Here is a 16,910-nt window from a genome sequence, read left to right on the forward strand (position 1 = left end):
ATGTTTATATTTTCTAGATTAGTCGCCATCATTCTGTAGACATCCTCAGCTAGCCAGAAATCATATCTAAATCTAGTCGCATCAAAGGAACGAACAGTATTCCATGCATACAGGTAATGTAAAGTTTTCAAGTCGCGCCTGTAGAGTGGTCTGAAATAGAGCCGCTCATTCTGCAAGAACTGTTTTTCTTGTCACACTACAGATTTGTGTCTCGGGTTTAGTTGTGTAAAGAGTGTTACCTTCAGCTGCAGCATCTCCTGCAGACAGGGCATTTGCAAGGTTTCTCTTCCATTCCCGGTGCCTAATAAGGTCTTAAATGTAACCTGACTTACTAAGACTTACCCCACCTTTGTTAAACCCAATGCAACCAGCCGGTAGACTCAGCACTTCTTTGGGAAGGATGGACACACAGACACACGAGCACACACGCCTGCTTGCTACACACAGGGCGCACTTACTCTGTGTACGGTAGTGGTTCTTTTGCTGCATTATTATGAAAGGCTTCCTGCTTTAGACAGCTTTAAACTCAGTGTTGTCCCTTTAACGTTTCTAACTGCCGATCCGGAATAGCATCTGGAATTACAGTGCACTTAATCCTTGAGGGTATATTCTCTCTATGATGCATATGACTAAAATGTGTGCATTGAGGGACAGACGTCCAGTAGCTTTAGGTGACTACCTTTCTGCAAACTTTTCTTAAAGATTCAATTTAAAAACAAAACAAATGAAAACCAACCAAAAACCCCACATAAACCAGAGAATATCTTAGCAGAATTTTAAGTCAAGATAACCATATTGAAAGATACATTTTTTTTTTTTAATTCATCCAAATAATCTTTACAGATACAGCCATTCACCTTGGAAATGCCATTGCAAGTTTTCATGATTGTTTTTCACGTATTAGAGTTTTGTACTTTTTAAATGAAGAGTTTTGCAAATGATCTTGTGAGAGAATATCGGCATTAGTATACCACAGTTTTACAGACAAGTGAAAATCACGATTAAAAAAATTGCACAAATTTCAGAGTTGTCACCAAGGGGGGAGAAGGAAGAAAGCTATCAAGAATGGCTGAAGAATAACGGGAGATGATAAACATGTACTTGAAATCTTTTGATAGGAAGAAAAAGTGATGGAGTTAGATAAGAAGAGGCGCCACGCTGGTTGCATCTCTAAGCAACAGGCAATCAAACAGTCAGATAAGCATCTTCATAAAGTGCAACAGACTCGAATGCATGGGTCATAACTGAAGAATCACTTCCTGGTTCAGCTTAGGTAGGCAAAATTTATGACCTACTTAAAAAAAAAAAAAATCCTTCAAACCTAAAAACGTATTTTCCAATAAATTTGTTTTCCATAAAGAATGTAAGCCATTTAGGGCATGCCTTGGTAATAGCAGGAAATGAGAATACTTACAGTAGTGGACTATAACAAAAAAATGCAATGTCGTACATGGATAACATTTAAAATAAAATGTTTAGATTCAGAGCTGAGCTTAATGTAGTTTTTTGCACATCTCAAAGGTGGGAAGAAAAGAAAGCAACCATAAAATACTCTTCCTCCCTTTGCTGGGCTCTGTTACAAGAATAGCACGAGATCTCAAGAAACAGTGCATGTTTTTTCTCGTGTCTCCTTTACTCTGTAGCAGAATTCACACCCCTGTACCATCACACGTAATCTGCCATATCTACCCTAAATTTGGACCAGTAATCTCTGCATGGGAAAGGACGAGGATCAGGCAATATGAAAACTGCAAATAGATGGTAAAGTCCCAGAATCAAAAATCAATTCAAATCCAAACTGTCTGGCAGTGAAGTTAAATAAAATACTGCTATCAGCATGTCCCTAACAAAATCCATGTATTGTTTATAAGAAACTTATGAAGTGTTACAACAAAACTGAGTCACTGCTGTACAGTGAATATATTTTCAGTGTCATAACAATGTATATGATTGACTTTGGCAATTTTAATATGGACACACATGTTAAAGGCATTACCAATAGAGCTTCATCACATTCACATGAGCCATTTCATATTAAGGCCCCATCCACACTTCAGGAAGGGTTGTTTAGCACAGAAGAGGTACAGTCCTATGTGGTTCATTGTTTCTATTGTAGATGGAATAACACAGTTCTAGAAAGCGTTCTGGCCGCAGAATGGTTATATTTCTGAATTAATACACACCCCTGCTACAGGTAATGGCACTGCTCTGTTCATACACAAGAGGACACCCCCCCACCCCCATAATCTGATAACCCAGATATCTCTATCTGTATCAGCTGGCACAGTCATGTTAATAGTGAAGAACAGCTATGCCATTAATCACTCTGAGCCTGAAGTGTCAGATATACAGACAGAAGCACTCCCATGATTCACGCTTGTAACCTTTTAGGGGTAATAGGCATGGATGAACAAGTCCAAAAAAAATCATAACTGATGCATTTATGTTTTCTTCTGTATCAAACAATTATTTTGAAAATTACTTTGCCATGTACTAAAACAAATACAATTCCCTTTAAATAACCAGCATCAGATGTTTGTCTAAGCTCCATGTGAATTAATTTGACAAGTTTTAAATATTTGAAAAGAGAATTTATAATGACAATCCTCAATACTCAAAGTAAATTTAGTTATTACTGAACTCAGTTATAAACACATCTAAGAAATATCCTGTAATACCCAAATAAATTAATTTGGCAAACAATACAATATCTTGTACTCAGACTTTATATCAATAGCAGAGTCTGGAACAGGAGCTTTTATTTTAACTCTCTTTAAAACAACCTTCAGAAACCAGTTTCTGTATGTGTTACAGTCTCTTTTTACAGTTTAACCTCAATCCAATCAGCAGTCTCCAGGGATTTTCAAATCGCTAAAGATTAAAATCCTCTCTGACTTGACTGTTTGACTAATGCTGTGTGTTTAATAATTCTACTTGTGAGAGATTTTATTTGACAAAATCCTGCTGTGTGGAGCCTTCAGACGCTATACAGCTGTACTACAATATAAAGCTCTGCTGTCCTTGTTTCTTTATACAGACTATACCCCACCACTGAGAAAAAGAGAAGAAAACTTTATAGTACATATATTACTATGTTGATATTAACATAACCACTGTAGTATTAAATTTACTCACTCTTTTAGAGCAGAGTAGTGAAAATGTGCCTATTACACAAACATTAGATAAACTATCCTGTTGTCTTGACTGTTCACAGAAATCAATTACGTTTATGATTGCATTTCAACGAAAGCTATTTTATAAATGAGATGGAACTGTAATATTCTATGCTTTAGGCATTCATTAATAAAAGCATTTCAGTGTTAGCATTTGCAAATGTTCTGCTTTTTAGTTCAGGCAATTTTTAGCATTCTATAGCTCATGTTAAACTTAATGTAAATATTGCGTTCATATCTTACCACAATTCTGCGACTTCAGATTTGAATGGTCAGAGGAAAAACAGTCATCATTATGATAGCTTTCAGTTAAGCATTTGTATAAGACAGCACTTACCCTATTGTGCAGCTGAAAATCATGTTATCCTTTTAAGTATATGGCAATGGTTAGTAAACATGTTACCAGACAAAAAAAGACAAGATTGATGAATGCCATGAATATCAAAGAAAACGTGAAATCAACATGTTTCTACCTGAGGTAGCATCAATCACTGTTGAAACTCCTCTGCGATCAGAAACTGGACGTGATGACCCCGGCATGCTAACAGGTTCTGAGCGAACTGGCTGAATCCTAAATAATAAGTTATAGTTACCACCTGTGTCAAAATCATTGCTCACGAGGGCTGTAATTATATCACAAACCTGAATCAGCTGAACCAATTAAGCAACTATTTCTTTTTAAATCAGCCAACTGTTGAAAACTTTTGTTTTCCTTTGCTTTGTGGAGCCAAGATCTGGATAATCCATCTGGAGACAGATTGAGACTCTATACAAAGTGAGTATCCCCAAACTATGTCTGAGACATGAGCTCTCAGAAAGGCTCAAAGGAAAGAGCTCATCCTACCCAACCTGGTTCAAAAGCCTCTATCGCCCTCCTGAACAGCAGCACTTTCTTTGACAGTTTAGGAGAAAAGACACATTTGTAATTGTCTATTCCTTTTGTAACATATATCTATATTAATTTTTTAAAAATTTCTGCTTTCCTTCTGCATATGTATACATATATACAATAAAAAATACATTTGACAGCTATATCCTTACTTGTGGGAATAATTACATGCAAGGAGAAATCCCTCATTTCAAAACCATGTATTTGCAGTTCAAGGACAATCTGCCCAGTTTTAATGGGATTACTTGTATTATCCATCTCTCTTGTTTTACTCGTAAGAGTTTCAGACAGAGTCCCAAACAATCCCAGTCCATACCACGGAACTTTGGACTTCAGATCACATGCAGAGTCAGAAGCATGGAAACTCGTTAAATCCGGAGAGTTACCGGACAGGACCCAGAAACACACGGTGCATAAAGCACTCGTACAAAATCACTAGCTATCAGTAAATATAAACCTACATTTACCTTCGCTCTCCTTCCTTCCCTAGGCACACCCCCTGCCCCCAATTCTAAATCAGTCAATGTCCAAAACCAGATGAATTAAATACATGAAAAAGAATTACAAGGAAGGAAGCAAAGGAAGGGGTAAAAAAAAAAAAAAAAAAAAAACAGGGAGGGGAAAAAAAATTCCAGAAGTTCACTTACTGTTCCAACACACTGACTGCTTCACGGTCAGCATCTAAATCTATGGCATAAAGCTCCCACTCATGTCTGAGAAAATGAATTTATTAAGCAATGCAGAAATGTGAAAGCCAAGACAACGCTGAGCAAGGCCACCAGACTTTGTACTGTCTTTCACTGTCATTTACCCGAGAAGGGGCAGCAGAAAGGAATCTCAGCTGCTTGGCCTGCATGAATTTTTATCATTGTCAAGTCACACGCTGATCTAAGACATTCATCTGGACAAGCTTGATGAAAACTATTACACGTTCTACACAGATGGCCTCATTTAAGCATGAGGCAAATTATTCACACAACAAATGTGAAACAGCTTGGAAATTGATTTTATTTTTACCTGAGACTATTGAGATCAAGATCATCTGTATCAAAGTCCAGAAGAGGCTGCGGGGTGTCACTTGGACCGTGCGACTGCAGCACCGAAGAACTGGATGAAATGACGGTAGTTTGGCCGGAGGGATGGATTGTTTTGAACTGGAACTGCGGGCCCATCCACAGGCGCCGATGAGGCCCGGTGTGAGTCACTATTTCGACCTGTGGGAAGATGGGGAAAACACTTAACAAAAAACTGCAATATATCGAATGGTTCCTTCGATACACCGAGCCCCCAGAATCCTGCTGTTCTCAAGCAAAGAGAGTGCTTTCTGCCATCAGTTCAGAGGAACACTGAACATGGGGAAATTCGGAACGCCTTTGCTAGAGAGCGATGCTCTAGCCAAAGCCAAGAGCTGCTTGCGGAGCCTTGAAAGCCCTTGAACCACCAGCTTGAGGACCCCACTTCTTAAACTGTTCTGAAGACCAACACTCCATCCTGGCTATCACTTCACCTGATCCTGTTTCATTCCTCCCCTTGCCATTATGAAATACACACCGTAACTCAAACGCTAAAAAGCCACCTTGCGGTGTAACAAACAGGGGAACGCGTTTCCATCTGCATCTACATGGAGCAGACAGAGGAACTGAAAGCCTGCCTCTCCCAGATAACCTCAATCCTAACCAGGTCAAGGGATGCACTTTTTAAAAGCAAGCTGTTACAGCTTTGTTACGGCTGCTTTCTAAAAGTTCACACATTAAACAGCGCTGCTTCACATGTATATAGCGCAAACTGCATTTCAAATCAAAGCTCATAATTACTGTTGGCGTATCTGAGGATACCGCTGGCAGAGACCATCTTGCTGGAAAGCACCAAGATTTGTAACAGAGAGCAACGTGAAGTGGGCTGCGAGACACTCGACAGCCCAGGCCACGCTCGTTACCATGCAGAGGTAATATAAACACCTATGTGCAACACATGGAGTTTAGAAGGGCAGCTACACACACACACACACACACACACACACACACACATTCATTTAACCAAAATTCCAACAATTAAAATAGAAGGGTGTGTGCTTGCAATGAACAACCGCATATACACTAAATAATAGGTGTATGTGAGAGATGCATCTGTATGTACATTTTTGTGTAGATATACACACAGACACAGAAGCTTCTCAGTTCCATGCCTACTTCCAAAAGGCACGGAGAACACAGACGGTGTGTCTAACAAACATTAATTTCAAATAGTCAGATTTTCCTCTAGGTATTGGCTCCCAATGAGAGTCTAAAGATGAACTTTCAAAAAATAAGTTCTTTCAGTAAATGAAGCATCCAAAATATTTTAAAAATGTCTTTTCAGGTTGACAACTATAAACCTGATGAGTATCAATTCTGGCAAGCTCTTAAGTAAGCCAACTATAGGAATTCAAACAATCATGAAAATTTAAGATGGTAACATTGTTGGAAACGTATATGATCAGGAAAATTTGGCCTTGTAAATGAAAGGGTAAACAAAGCATAAGTCTTCTGTAACGCAATTTCAAAAATCAAAAAGAGCCTTTAAGGATCAGAAAAAGGAAATACGAAATGCAAATATTAAGCTCTGGTGAACTCATACTTTTAAGATGACAAAAATAGACTATTAAATTCCTGTCAATTTCTGCTAAAACAATGATCAGCTTCACAGCAAAAATGCAATCTAGCGAGGAAATTATTGAAAATATATTTTTGTGTATATATATATATGACATAGATGTGTACTAGTAGCAATCCTTAACTCTTTAAGAAGCAACTTTAAACACTGGATAAGGTCGTTCTAAGTTCTCTGCTAACGCAAGACGACAAACGCACAGCCTATTTAGCACTATTTCCACCTTTGCATTTATCTTCGCGTTATTCAGACTGACTGTAGACATTTCTGAGGCAAGTAGCTTTTATGTAGCAGTGTAAATTAGGCCACAGATAAAGTAATCTGTATATTTTAAGCTTGAAACCATCAGTGTCACAGAGCCGAGAGGTAAACAGATGCCTTTGCAATTTTACTGAGGCTACGGCCAGATGTTCCTATTCACTCTCCTGTTGTGTGCAGGACAAACATATTGTATCTACTTCACACTGACAGCACACATTACCCACTGTTCTAATTGAAAAGTTGAAGTGAAGGGCAGTGTTTTTTCACTGCGTGCTGTTACTGTTGATAACAACACTTTAATTTTGAAAAACATACTTGCACTTTAGGCTTAATCTAAAGTGGCTTGCTTAGAGAATGCTAGCATCTTCATGCTCAAAAGAACTATCATCACTCTTTTCACTTAGCAACAATTAACCATTCCAGAAGCATTCTCTGAATTATCTGTGTTCCGTGGCATCACTTGGGATTTTTTTTTTTCTTTTCTTATAAATACATTTACTCTTCCTGAGGGATAGCTGTGATGAAGTTCAAGCAGTCTTAAGTTCCTTTGACATTACATCTTCCAAGAATTAGTAATAAACCAACCCCTATAATGCAGGTTTACCTTACTCTCTTTTGCCCGAGGTTGCCCACTACACCAGAAGGTCACCAGAACAGCAGAATAAGCTAAACTATCCAAACAGTACTGCAGAGGATAGGTGGAAAACTACAGGTGAAATCTTGGCCCCAATGAGCTCGGTGATAAAAGTACTGTTTACAGGAAATAAATAAAATACAAAATTCCTGACTACATGGATTGAGCAATTTCACCATCTTTATGCTCTGACAAATTAGAGACAGCATAAGCAAATAAGATAGGTCTGAAAACTTAGGCCAGGTAAGTGGATTCACGTGAACAGATTCCCCACTGAATGCCGCTCCCGGACCAGTACACGCGGAAACCTAACTTCTCATTTTAGGAAAATGCTGTGTATGATTTATTCACCAGTGGGAGAAGCAAATCACATCCATCAATATTTCATGTTTATGCCATACACCCCAGCAACACATTTAATGCATCACTCCCATAACAACGTTGTTCTTAAACCAAAGAAAACCCACCTAATTTGTCAGGATGAATTCCATGTATCGGGTATCCCGTGATTGCTTTGGTAAATCCAGAGCATTTGTAATATTCATTTATTTATTTAACTCTAACCTTTTATTTCTAACAGGAACTAATTCTCAGTGTATTATTCATGACCTACATTCTTAAACTGAAGCTATGTTTTGAGCCAAATAGCCAAGTATGTACTGAGTTCTTAAAGAGAAGCTTCATTGACTGAAACAAAGCAAGAATGGATAAAACTACAAAGATATAACCTCATATAAAAATATTCCACCGAGCAGGACCATTTTATAGTATTTGTATCTAGCCATAACTCAAAGGAATTATCAGTAGGAAATGCAGTAACTGATAACCAGAAAAAGAAGGAAGTAAACCAGTTAATCTACCATTTTTATGTTAAAATGCAGTAAATATAGCACAGGTCACAACTGAAAAGGCATTGTCATTTTGCCAAGCCAACTTCCTTTATTCACCTCTGAAAAGGACCAGAGGTAGAGAGGTAACTTTCTGTTGCCAACTTAAACTTCCTACTTCGTCCTGAACTTCCCAAGGATGTGACTTGTGCCAGTAATGATGGGGGCTTTATATGGTTTTTAATATAGCTTGTATAGTTTGTATAAAATGTGAAGACCATCAAATTCATACCATGTTAAGTCAGGAGTGAAGTCAGTTTTGCACACAGCAATACACATGGCCTACTGGAAGCTTACTTTCCATTTTGAGGAAAGTTGTGAATTTTACTTCCAGCGGATACTACTACTGTATTTCTACCACCCCTGAATTGGAGCTCCCCCAAAGAGCATACCTGCGAAAGCCACTCTTCATCCTCTTGCCCGCTGTGGTCAGATGCTAAGCTGTCGTATGACTCATGTCGAGTGATCGGTCCAGGGCTCCCCGGTGGAACCACTGAAAAAAACAGAAAATTGAAAAATCAGATTTACTGTTAAATGCTTTTAAATAAAGCTTTTTCAGTAAGTTACTGGTACAGCAACATATATATTTTCCTAAATCTGTGACAACATGTTGGAGCACAGAAAGAGCTCAAATATTGACATCAAAAGCGATGAAAAGATTTCTGTTCTTTGACTTGAATGTATGCATACAGCCACTACGATCGCCCAATTGGCTCTTCTTCTTTTAACCTTAAGTACTTAATGAACATACCGAGCAGCCCAATACAGACGACAACCATTCTTGAGGAATTTAACACTGAGAAGTGCCACTGTCAACAACGTAAGCCTTTTCTACAAACTTTTCAGAATTTGAACCATGCTAAAGCACACTGACAAAGGCTATCCTGAGGCGCTGGGACACGTACTGACTTTGAACACAGAGTACTTCCAAGACTTCATGAACTGAATTATCACTCTCATTTTGACATTAATGTAGTTAATTCGAAGTTGGTTTCACAAACAACATTATTTTTAGGATTTGACTTCTTTGCAATTTAATTGGAAGTGCTTCATTATCACGTTAGTGTCACCTTTTCATTACAGTAGTAATATTAATTAAGAATCCATAACAAAGCAGAGTTTGATGTTTAATTTGCTACGAAGACTAAATACTGAGATTATTTCACTGAACTGTAAAATACCAGAAATTCTGTGTTCAAGTGTTGCATTGCATTATAGAAATACTGTATAATAATTTTGGACAGATAAGTAACCCACTTTTTTCAGCTGCACGTGACACTGATAACTAGAAAGATATATTAGTGCAAGATGAGGGACAAATTAATCAGCGGCTATTAAACACAACAGTCCGGACACAACCTCCAAGAAGCCCATAACCTCCAAACTCCGGGACGTTGGAGCATCTGCTTCTAGTCACTACCGGAGAGCTGAGGCTGGGTAAATTTTTGCTTTGACTCAACATCAGATCTGTCCACAGTGCTCATCAGCAAACCTTTTCTTGACAGCACCATAGAAACCCTACATTACTATAACTGCTTAAATACCTAAGTCTCTACTGTCTTTGAAAGACTGGTACAAACAAATAACCTCAATTCACAGAGCAAAACTAAGTTAATTTTTTTCCTCTATTCACTACTCTCCTTCATCTTCATGTGGACTCACTGCAACAGAAAAATGCAAGTTCTTCAGCTCTGCAGACGGCATGATATCCAAACCCACTTTTAAAATGATTACCATATATGCATACAACTTTGGGGAAAATCACAATTTAGTGTTCAAATGCCACCACAAAAAAGAGAGAGAATTGTACACTTACTATTGTAAAGATTAATATTTTGTGATTCCTGGTCCTTGAGTCATTTAAATACATTAGTAAAGCAAGCTTACAGCCTAGCTTCCTTACTTTCTATGGCAGTAGCATTACGTTGCTCTAAATAAAACTTCATAAGCTGAAAGAGTTTAGAAAAAGCAAAATGCAAGCAAGCACCCCAGACAATAAGACAGGTGGTATTTTTTCATTTTCTTGTACCTGTTGACTGTCAGGGGCCTGTTGGAGGCCTGGATTCAATATCAAGAAACCATACCCGCTTTGAGGGAAGAGAAGACACCACAAAAGCAAATTAAAAGAAGCATATGCAACAATGGTATTTTTGCTTTGGTAAAACAAGAGAGGTTTATGCTGTAGCATTAAGATACCAGAGAACCCTAAAAATTAGAACCAATATTGTTACATTCACATAATCTAAAAATGACTCAGTTTTTAAAATTGATTTTTAAAAACTATATTATTACATGGTTGACCTTTATGTGTCAAGTTTCCATCCACTACAAATTTTTACAGCCATGTTGTAAACCCCTAATAATAGGAGTTTATAATGGCAAAGCAGACACAATTGTAACCATAAATACAGAACGGCGCCTCTATAATATAAACAGCACAGGGTTTTCATAAATCCATACACTATATGAAATAAAGGGGTTTTCATCCTGTTTGTATAAGTGGGTATCTGAACCCAACCTCAGCTATGGAGCCATTTCTAACACCTCCGTATCACAGTGTGTCCTTATTCTGAAACCTGCAATATACCAAATTCAGTTCAGGGCCTAACGTATTAAAGAATTATTTAAAGCGCTATATGCATTAGGACATATTCTTACGAAGTGTCGAGTTTTTCCCATGAGATACTATGCATCTGCCATGTTCATTGAAACCAATACAGTTTGTGCCTGCACCTATGTGTACATACACACCTCAGCAACCACAGACGTTATTTCAGTACTGTGCCTTCATCAGTTTTCAAGATAATATAGAAACTACATCCATCGGCTTCATTACAACCAGGACAGATCTAATTCAATGACTTACGGATGGGTTTGTGTAGCCCACACCAAACTCACATTAAGAAAATACACGTACCTTCCTGGATTACAAACAGCTGACGATTCACAGTAAATATCTGAATATGAAACCATAAAGCCCACACTTCTTCCTTACTGGTAAAGTTTATATTTGAAACCGATGAAACAAAAACATTATTTTGACACGTTTTGCTGTTGCCCTAATCTTCCCCATATCTCCTGCCTCTCCTACAATAAATTCTACTGACTGCAGTAATGCCTGTTTCTGAGGGCACAGCTGATCAACTGCAGGCTTTCCTGTTATTGAACTCTGCTAACAAACTGTTCATGACTCTAGCAGATGTTTTTGCTTTCAAACCAACAGGAACTTTATGGACTGTTCTGAATTTTTTTTGTTCTTTCTATCCCAGGGGCAACTACTAGAGCTGTCAAGATAGGGAAGCTGCTATTCAGTGACTAGCTGCAAAAGCACTAGCCCAGGGAGCAGCATCCACCCCGCTGCTTTGTCACCGTGTTTCTCCCTTGTGTAATACTCTTGCATTTTACTAGAGATTGAAGATGGCTTTACGGTGAAAAAGAAATTCAAATTTAAGAAGAGTTTCGGTCCTACGCTGTATGCCTTTTCCTGAGGAATCGCAGCTTTGCGTAGGTCTTGCAATAACACACGTTTCAGTGCAGCTTCAGACCGCAGCATTAACTCTTTCTACCAAAAAGTGACGACATGCTGAATTCCACGAAAAAGCTCTGCCTTAGAGTTCACCAGCAGGGCAACAGTGATAAAGCCTCAGCTGAGGTCAAACCTCAGTAATTTATTTTGCTATTTAATAAAATAGCATTTATGTACCACACCTATCAGAAAAGCCGGCATTTAAAGAGAGTCTGGTTTTGATAGCAGGATCCCATAATGACGGTCCCAGCCTTACCACAGGCAAAGCGAGCTCTACTCCCACTGCCCTCAGTGGGAGCGTGCAGTGTTTTGTGAGATATGACCTTATAAGACAAGTGATCCTTGCTGGAGATTTGCCATTGCTGTCCTGCTTATTACACACACACATATGGTCATTTTTTTTCAAGTTAAAAATGGCCTTGAAGTTATAGGAACAAATATGTCCTAAAAATGTAAAATTGATTCTTTCTTCATTTCTGGGTCACACACCTCTTGCATTGGTATCAAGTTCCAAGATGAGATTAATTTAAGTCCAGAGGGACATTTCCAGAAATTTCAGCTCAAAAGTAATCTTTTATCTTCCAGCTTAATTCTTTGAAAATCTGAAATCACACTGGAAATTATGGCAGCCTCTTACACGTCAGTGAAGCTATTCTTATGCTGTAACCCAGAGTTTGTTCAACTTCCAAAGAACTTCACTATACCGCAGGATAGCAAATACTAAAATTCAAATTCTTCAAAAGCTTTGCAGCAAGTCGTGTTTTTACTTGCACTCCTGCAATTTCTCTTTCATTGGGAAAAAGTCACAAACGGCACAGAGACAAGGAGCAAGCAAGCCCTTGTTGCACAGGTGTTTTGTACCTTCCTAAAATAATAAATTCAATGCTTTGTGTCTGAGCTATGCCAATTTTTAACTTTTTGCTATTCTTACACCCACATCTGGAACAAACATATATCAAATATTAGAATGCAACTGAGTTTGTTTAATCTAGAACTACACAAACATGCAGAAATTTGTACAATTACCCGTGGAGTGAAAAAGTACAAAGAAAATGAGTGTTTATTAAAAATCGAAGGTGAGAATTAGAACACACAACTTTTGTTTATGCAGTATAGCAGGACATGAGTTTCTAACGTCCACTTATAAATGCAAAAAAACCTCCATAAGGAAGCATTCAAGGTCACTTTTTAAAAACTGGAGTGCTACCTACAGCAAAAGTCAGAGCTTTGCCATAAATATTTGGCAAGGGGCAAAAAAACCATCTTTGAGCTGCTCAAAAATAATAGTAGCACCTTTAATCTCTGTCCTCCTTCAAGTGAAAAGTCATCTGCATCAACTCTGAATCTGGAATATATTCCCGTCCCTCCATCCTGACTAGGCTCTACTGAACCACTCCACATTTAACTAAGGAAAAATGGAATCTCAGTGAAAACCGTTGTTCTTCATCTTTTTTCATAACTTGAACGCTGATATCTCATTTTCTATCCTCAAAATCAAAGGTGCAGGTGCTTACCCATAATCTAAAGTAAATTTTTAAAGTTTACAGACTCCCTTCTCTGCACTTAGAGATTAATCTTACTACTATATTGAAGAAAGATTATTAAAAGCAAGGGTCTGAAACAAAACACATTACAAATTTAGTCATTTGCATGATAATTGTTAGTGCTAGGAAAACCACACGGAAGTGACTGGAGACAAAAGTTTCAACACAAGCCGAAACAAAGGCTGACATACAGCTGAGCTGATACTTCTCTGGAACTCCAGGACCTGATTCACACAGTTCAATGATTATGAAAAAACTCCATTGTTTTGAAACTCTGCCATGATATTTAGTGACAAATAAAGAAAACAAACAATTTATATTAACCTCAAATAATTTGCATAGGCATTCCTGACACATGAGCAAGACCTAGACAAATACACAGGCTTGACGAATATTGGAATTAACAAACAGTGGGTTTGTTCATAGATGGGCTAATTATACAGTAAATACCTAGACATAAGAGAAATCTTTATTCATTCAAAGGTTATAAATTGTCATCTTTCAGCAGCATAGAAGTGTTGGAACAAAGAAACACTACAGCTCAATTGTACTGTGCGCACTTATGGTTTTAATTCGTGAACAATAAATCATTAGTTTTACTCAGTTCTGTGTACTTCTTGAACCAAAAGGTTTTAATTTTCTCATTTATATAAATAAGCGTTACACAATTCAATTTAATTGAGAGTTATATATGAAATTCCCAATGTGCTCTTCTCTAAGGGATGTATGTTTGTCCAAATTAAGAGCAAACAAAGGCATTTGCAGACTATAAAGACTATTTGTTCTGTGCTGCCTGCCGTACACATGCAGGCAGACACACAGAGAGCTTTCCTTTATTTCAACTGAATACACAACATTTGTAATTTGAAATAAGATTCTAAAATCTAGTAGAAACAGAAACAATGTACTCTTAACTAATTCATTAACTCTGAAGCCTGTTCTGTGTCCACGTGCATTCTCTAGCGATGTCCGCGGCAAACAGGTATGCAGAATAAAAATTACATATCCCTTGGTTTCATACAAATCACACCCTAACATCTGATTTTGATGCTTTTTCTGCAGATCCTAAGTTATATCTAAAATGACCATAGGTGGTTTAGAGACCTGAGGTAATCACATGCTTGTCAACAAGCCTCAGGAGTACTTCTCCTAAAATTAAGCTCCACAATTTGAATGATTTACTTCATGCTACTTCTGGAACTACTGGTGCATTAGTTACATCGCCTTACCCATGACAAGTAGAATGTGACAGTTCTGGTGTAGGTCTACATGCAGCCACTTCAAATTCAACAGGTTCACCTTTTTTCCATCTTATAGATGTGTTCTCACTTCCGTCAGAGGTTGGTTTCAGGATCCCACAGTCAGACTTGCCATGTAGTTCAAGTCCAACAACTGCTTAGTGAGCTTTACTGCATGCATGTTCCTACATCTTCTCTTACAGCACACAGCTCTATGCTGGCTGGCTCTACCTCTGCTCAGGTTTGACAATAAAGCAAAGACCAGATTTTCATTTTAGACAGAATGCTTACAGCCATGTTTAAAATAAACTGTTTGTAGTTTGGTGATATGCTCTATGTATTTTTTTACTTATAGCTATCTGTCACTGAATACAGTTTTGTTTTAATGCATTTTTCAGCTTGTAAACTTCTGCAGGAGCGTGCCATGCAAATTAAAATATCCTCTTTTACCCAAAACTTCTCCCTCAAAACCTCATTTTTTTTCCTGTTAGGACTTTCTGAGATTCTTGTACGCATAAACATCATAAAATTAAGCTAAAAAACCCCCGTAAACCAGGAGTTTAGCCAGCCTAACAGTTATTTCACACCACCAATTGACTTATAGATTTATTCATTCATTATTTGTATACTGCGCACAGTTTATTAGGTGCTTTATAGACCATCCATTCTCTGTATCAGCACTTTCATCTTAAAGGAATAGGTAGGTCTGTAATCAGGATATGAATTCTCCTTACATTTTCCCAGCTTTGATGACTGCTTTACTTGCTCCTTACTTTACACTGGTCTGATAGTCAACAGCCTGGCTTCCCCCCCCCAAAGGTGCTGATTAGGTGTTCAGACTTCACCATTACTCCTGGGTGCACTGCAAGACTGGTATACGTTCACTGTGCTTAACTCCAGCTTCCTTTTCTAAAATTCCCATAGGAAACCAGTCAAGTACAATGAACTTTTAAAGCTGAGCAGAGCTAGAACCTGATACTACTCACAGTACGGGGTGTCTTAAGGCCGTTCAATACTTGAAATGCTCAGACTTTGAGCAGAGTATCGGTTCTGTACCAAAGGATAACATATATATTCTTTCCTGAGTCAAAGAATAATTTCAACTGCACGAATCTATGGTGAAATCCATCTGATGGCCATCTTTAAAGAATTATGGAAGAGGTAACTATTTCTATAATTCACTGACTTCAAAAGTATGTTTGACATTATTGTCGGGAAAATTATGTTAACCATGGATTACTGTTACAATCAAAGTATGTAGTGAGAAGTCAAGAGGCTTAGTAGTAAATTTTCAAAGCAGTGCGTGGGGATTTACCCGTTTGACTCCCATTAACGTCAATAGGAGTCGCGCGGCTAAATCCCTGTACACTGCTTTGAAAACTGACCCCTTCGTGTTGATGGACCCCTCCCTAAGAAGTTCCAGATGACCATGTAAGAATAGGAAAGAACTGCTTCAGCATGTGCCCTTGTTCATTATTGTTGTTTGTACACATCTGAAAGTATTTTAATTCCTCTACTCAGTGCTGTTTCCAGCATTTAGTTTATAAAATATGGATTAAGATGGGCAAGTACTCGGTAACCTGACGAAGCCATGCACACACCCAGGTGTATATATGCATCAAAAACTTAACAGACATTGGCAGCACCCAATGCACCTTACAGAGTTAATTTTTCTCCACCTCATCTATATTATTTCACAAACATCAATTATGGCTGAAGAATGTAGCATGATTCACTCCATTGCTCACATGCAATGATGCAGCATTTTTATGAAATGACATCTGCCCTGTGCCTATTTACTCCGATCAGTCCTCTGCTCAGTCAGAAATCAGATTTGCTTCCCTTTACCACTTAATCCTGTTTCCTGTAGGGAGCAGGAAGTGCAGGTTACAGTCTTAGGGAAACTTAGTTTTCCCTTAAAAAAAAGACCATGAATTACAATTTCATTAGAAACATCTTTTCTGGAAGGGGAAGGTGATCCAGATTAGCTTGCAATCTGTTACGCCTCCAAGTGTAAGAAGCAAACCTGAAAATTCTATTTTCACTGGTTGTGACTACTGCCAGCAAACCCCAAATACGTGTAACAATTTTGTAAGAGAAATGCATGCT

General features: G+C 38.0%; 1 protein-coding gene across 5 annotated transcripts in view; it reads right to left on the reverse strand.

The window, feature by feature from the left end:
* Positions 1–16,910, reverse strand: part of BCAS3 (BCAS3 microtubule associated cell migration factor) — a 373,866-nt gene that overhangs the window by 192,106 nt on the left and 164,850 nt on the right. For all 5 annotated transcript variants that reach the window (XM_082328352.1, XM_082328353.1, XM_082328351.1 and 2 more), the window contains exons 20-22: positions 8,886–8,986; positions 5,080–5,276; positions 3,647–3,744 (exon numbers count right to left, since the gene is read on the reverse strand). In XM_082328352.1, the coding sequence (XP_082184478.1) occupies positions 3,647–3,744; positions 5,080–5,276; positions 8,886–8,986 (396 nt within the window). The remainder of the gene's footprint in view (positions 1–3,646; positions 3,745–5,079; positions 5,277–8,885; positions 8,987–16,910) is intronic.

Source organism: Platalea leucorodia (assembly GCF_965183815.1).
Source record: "Platalea leucorodia genome assembly, chromosome: 16".
Classification (NCBI taxonomy): domain Eukaryota; kingdom Metazoa; phylum Chordata; class Aves; order Pelecaniformes; family Threskiornithidae; genus Platalea; species Platalea leucorodia.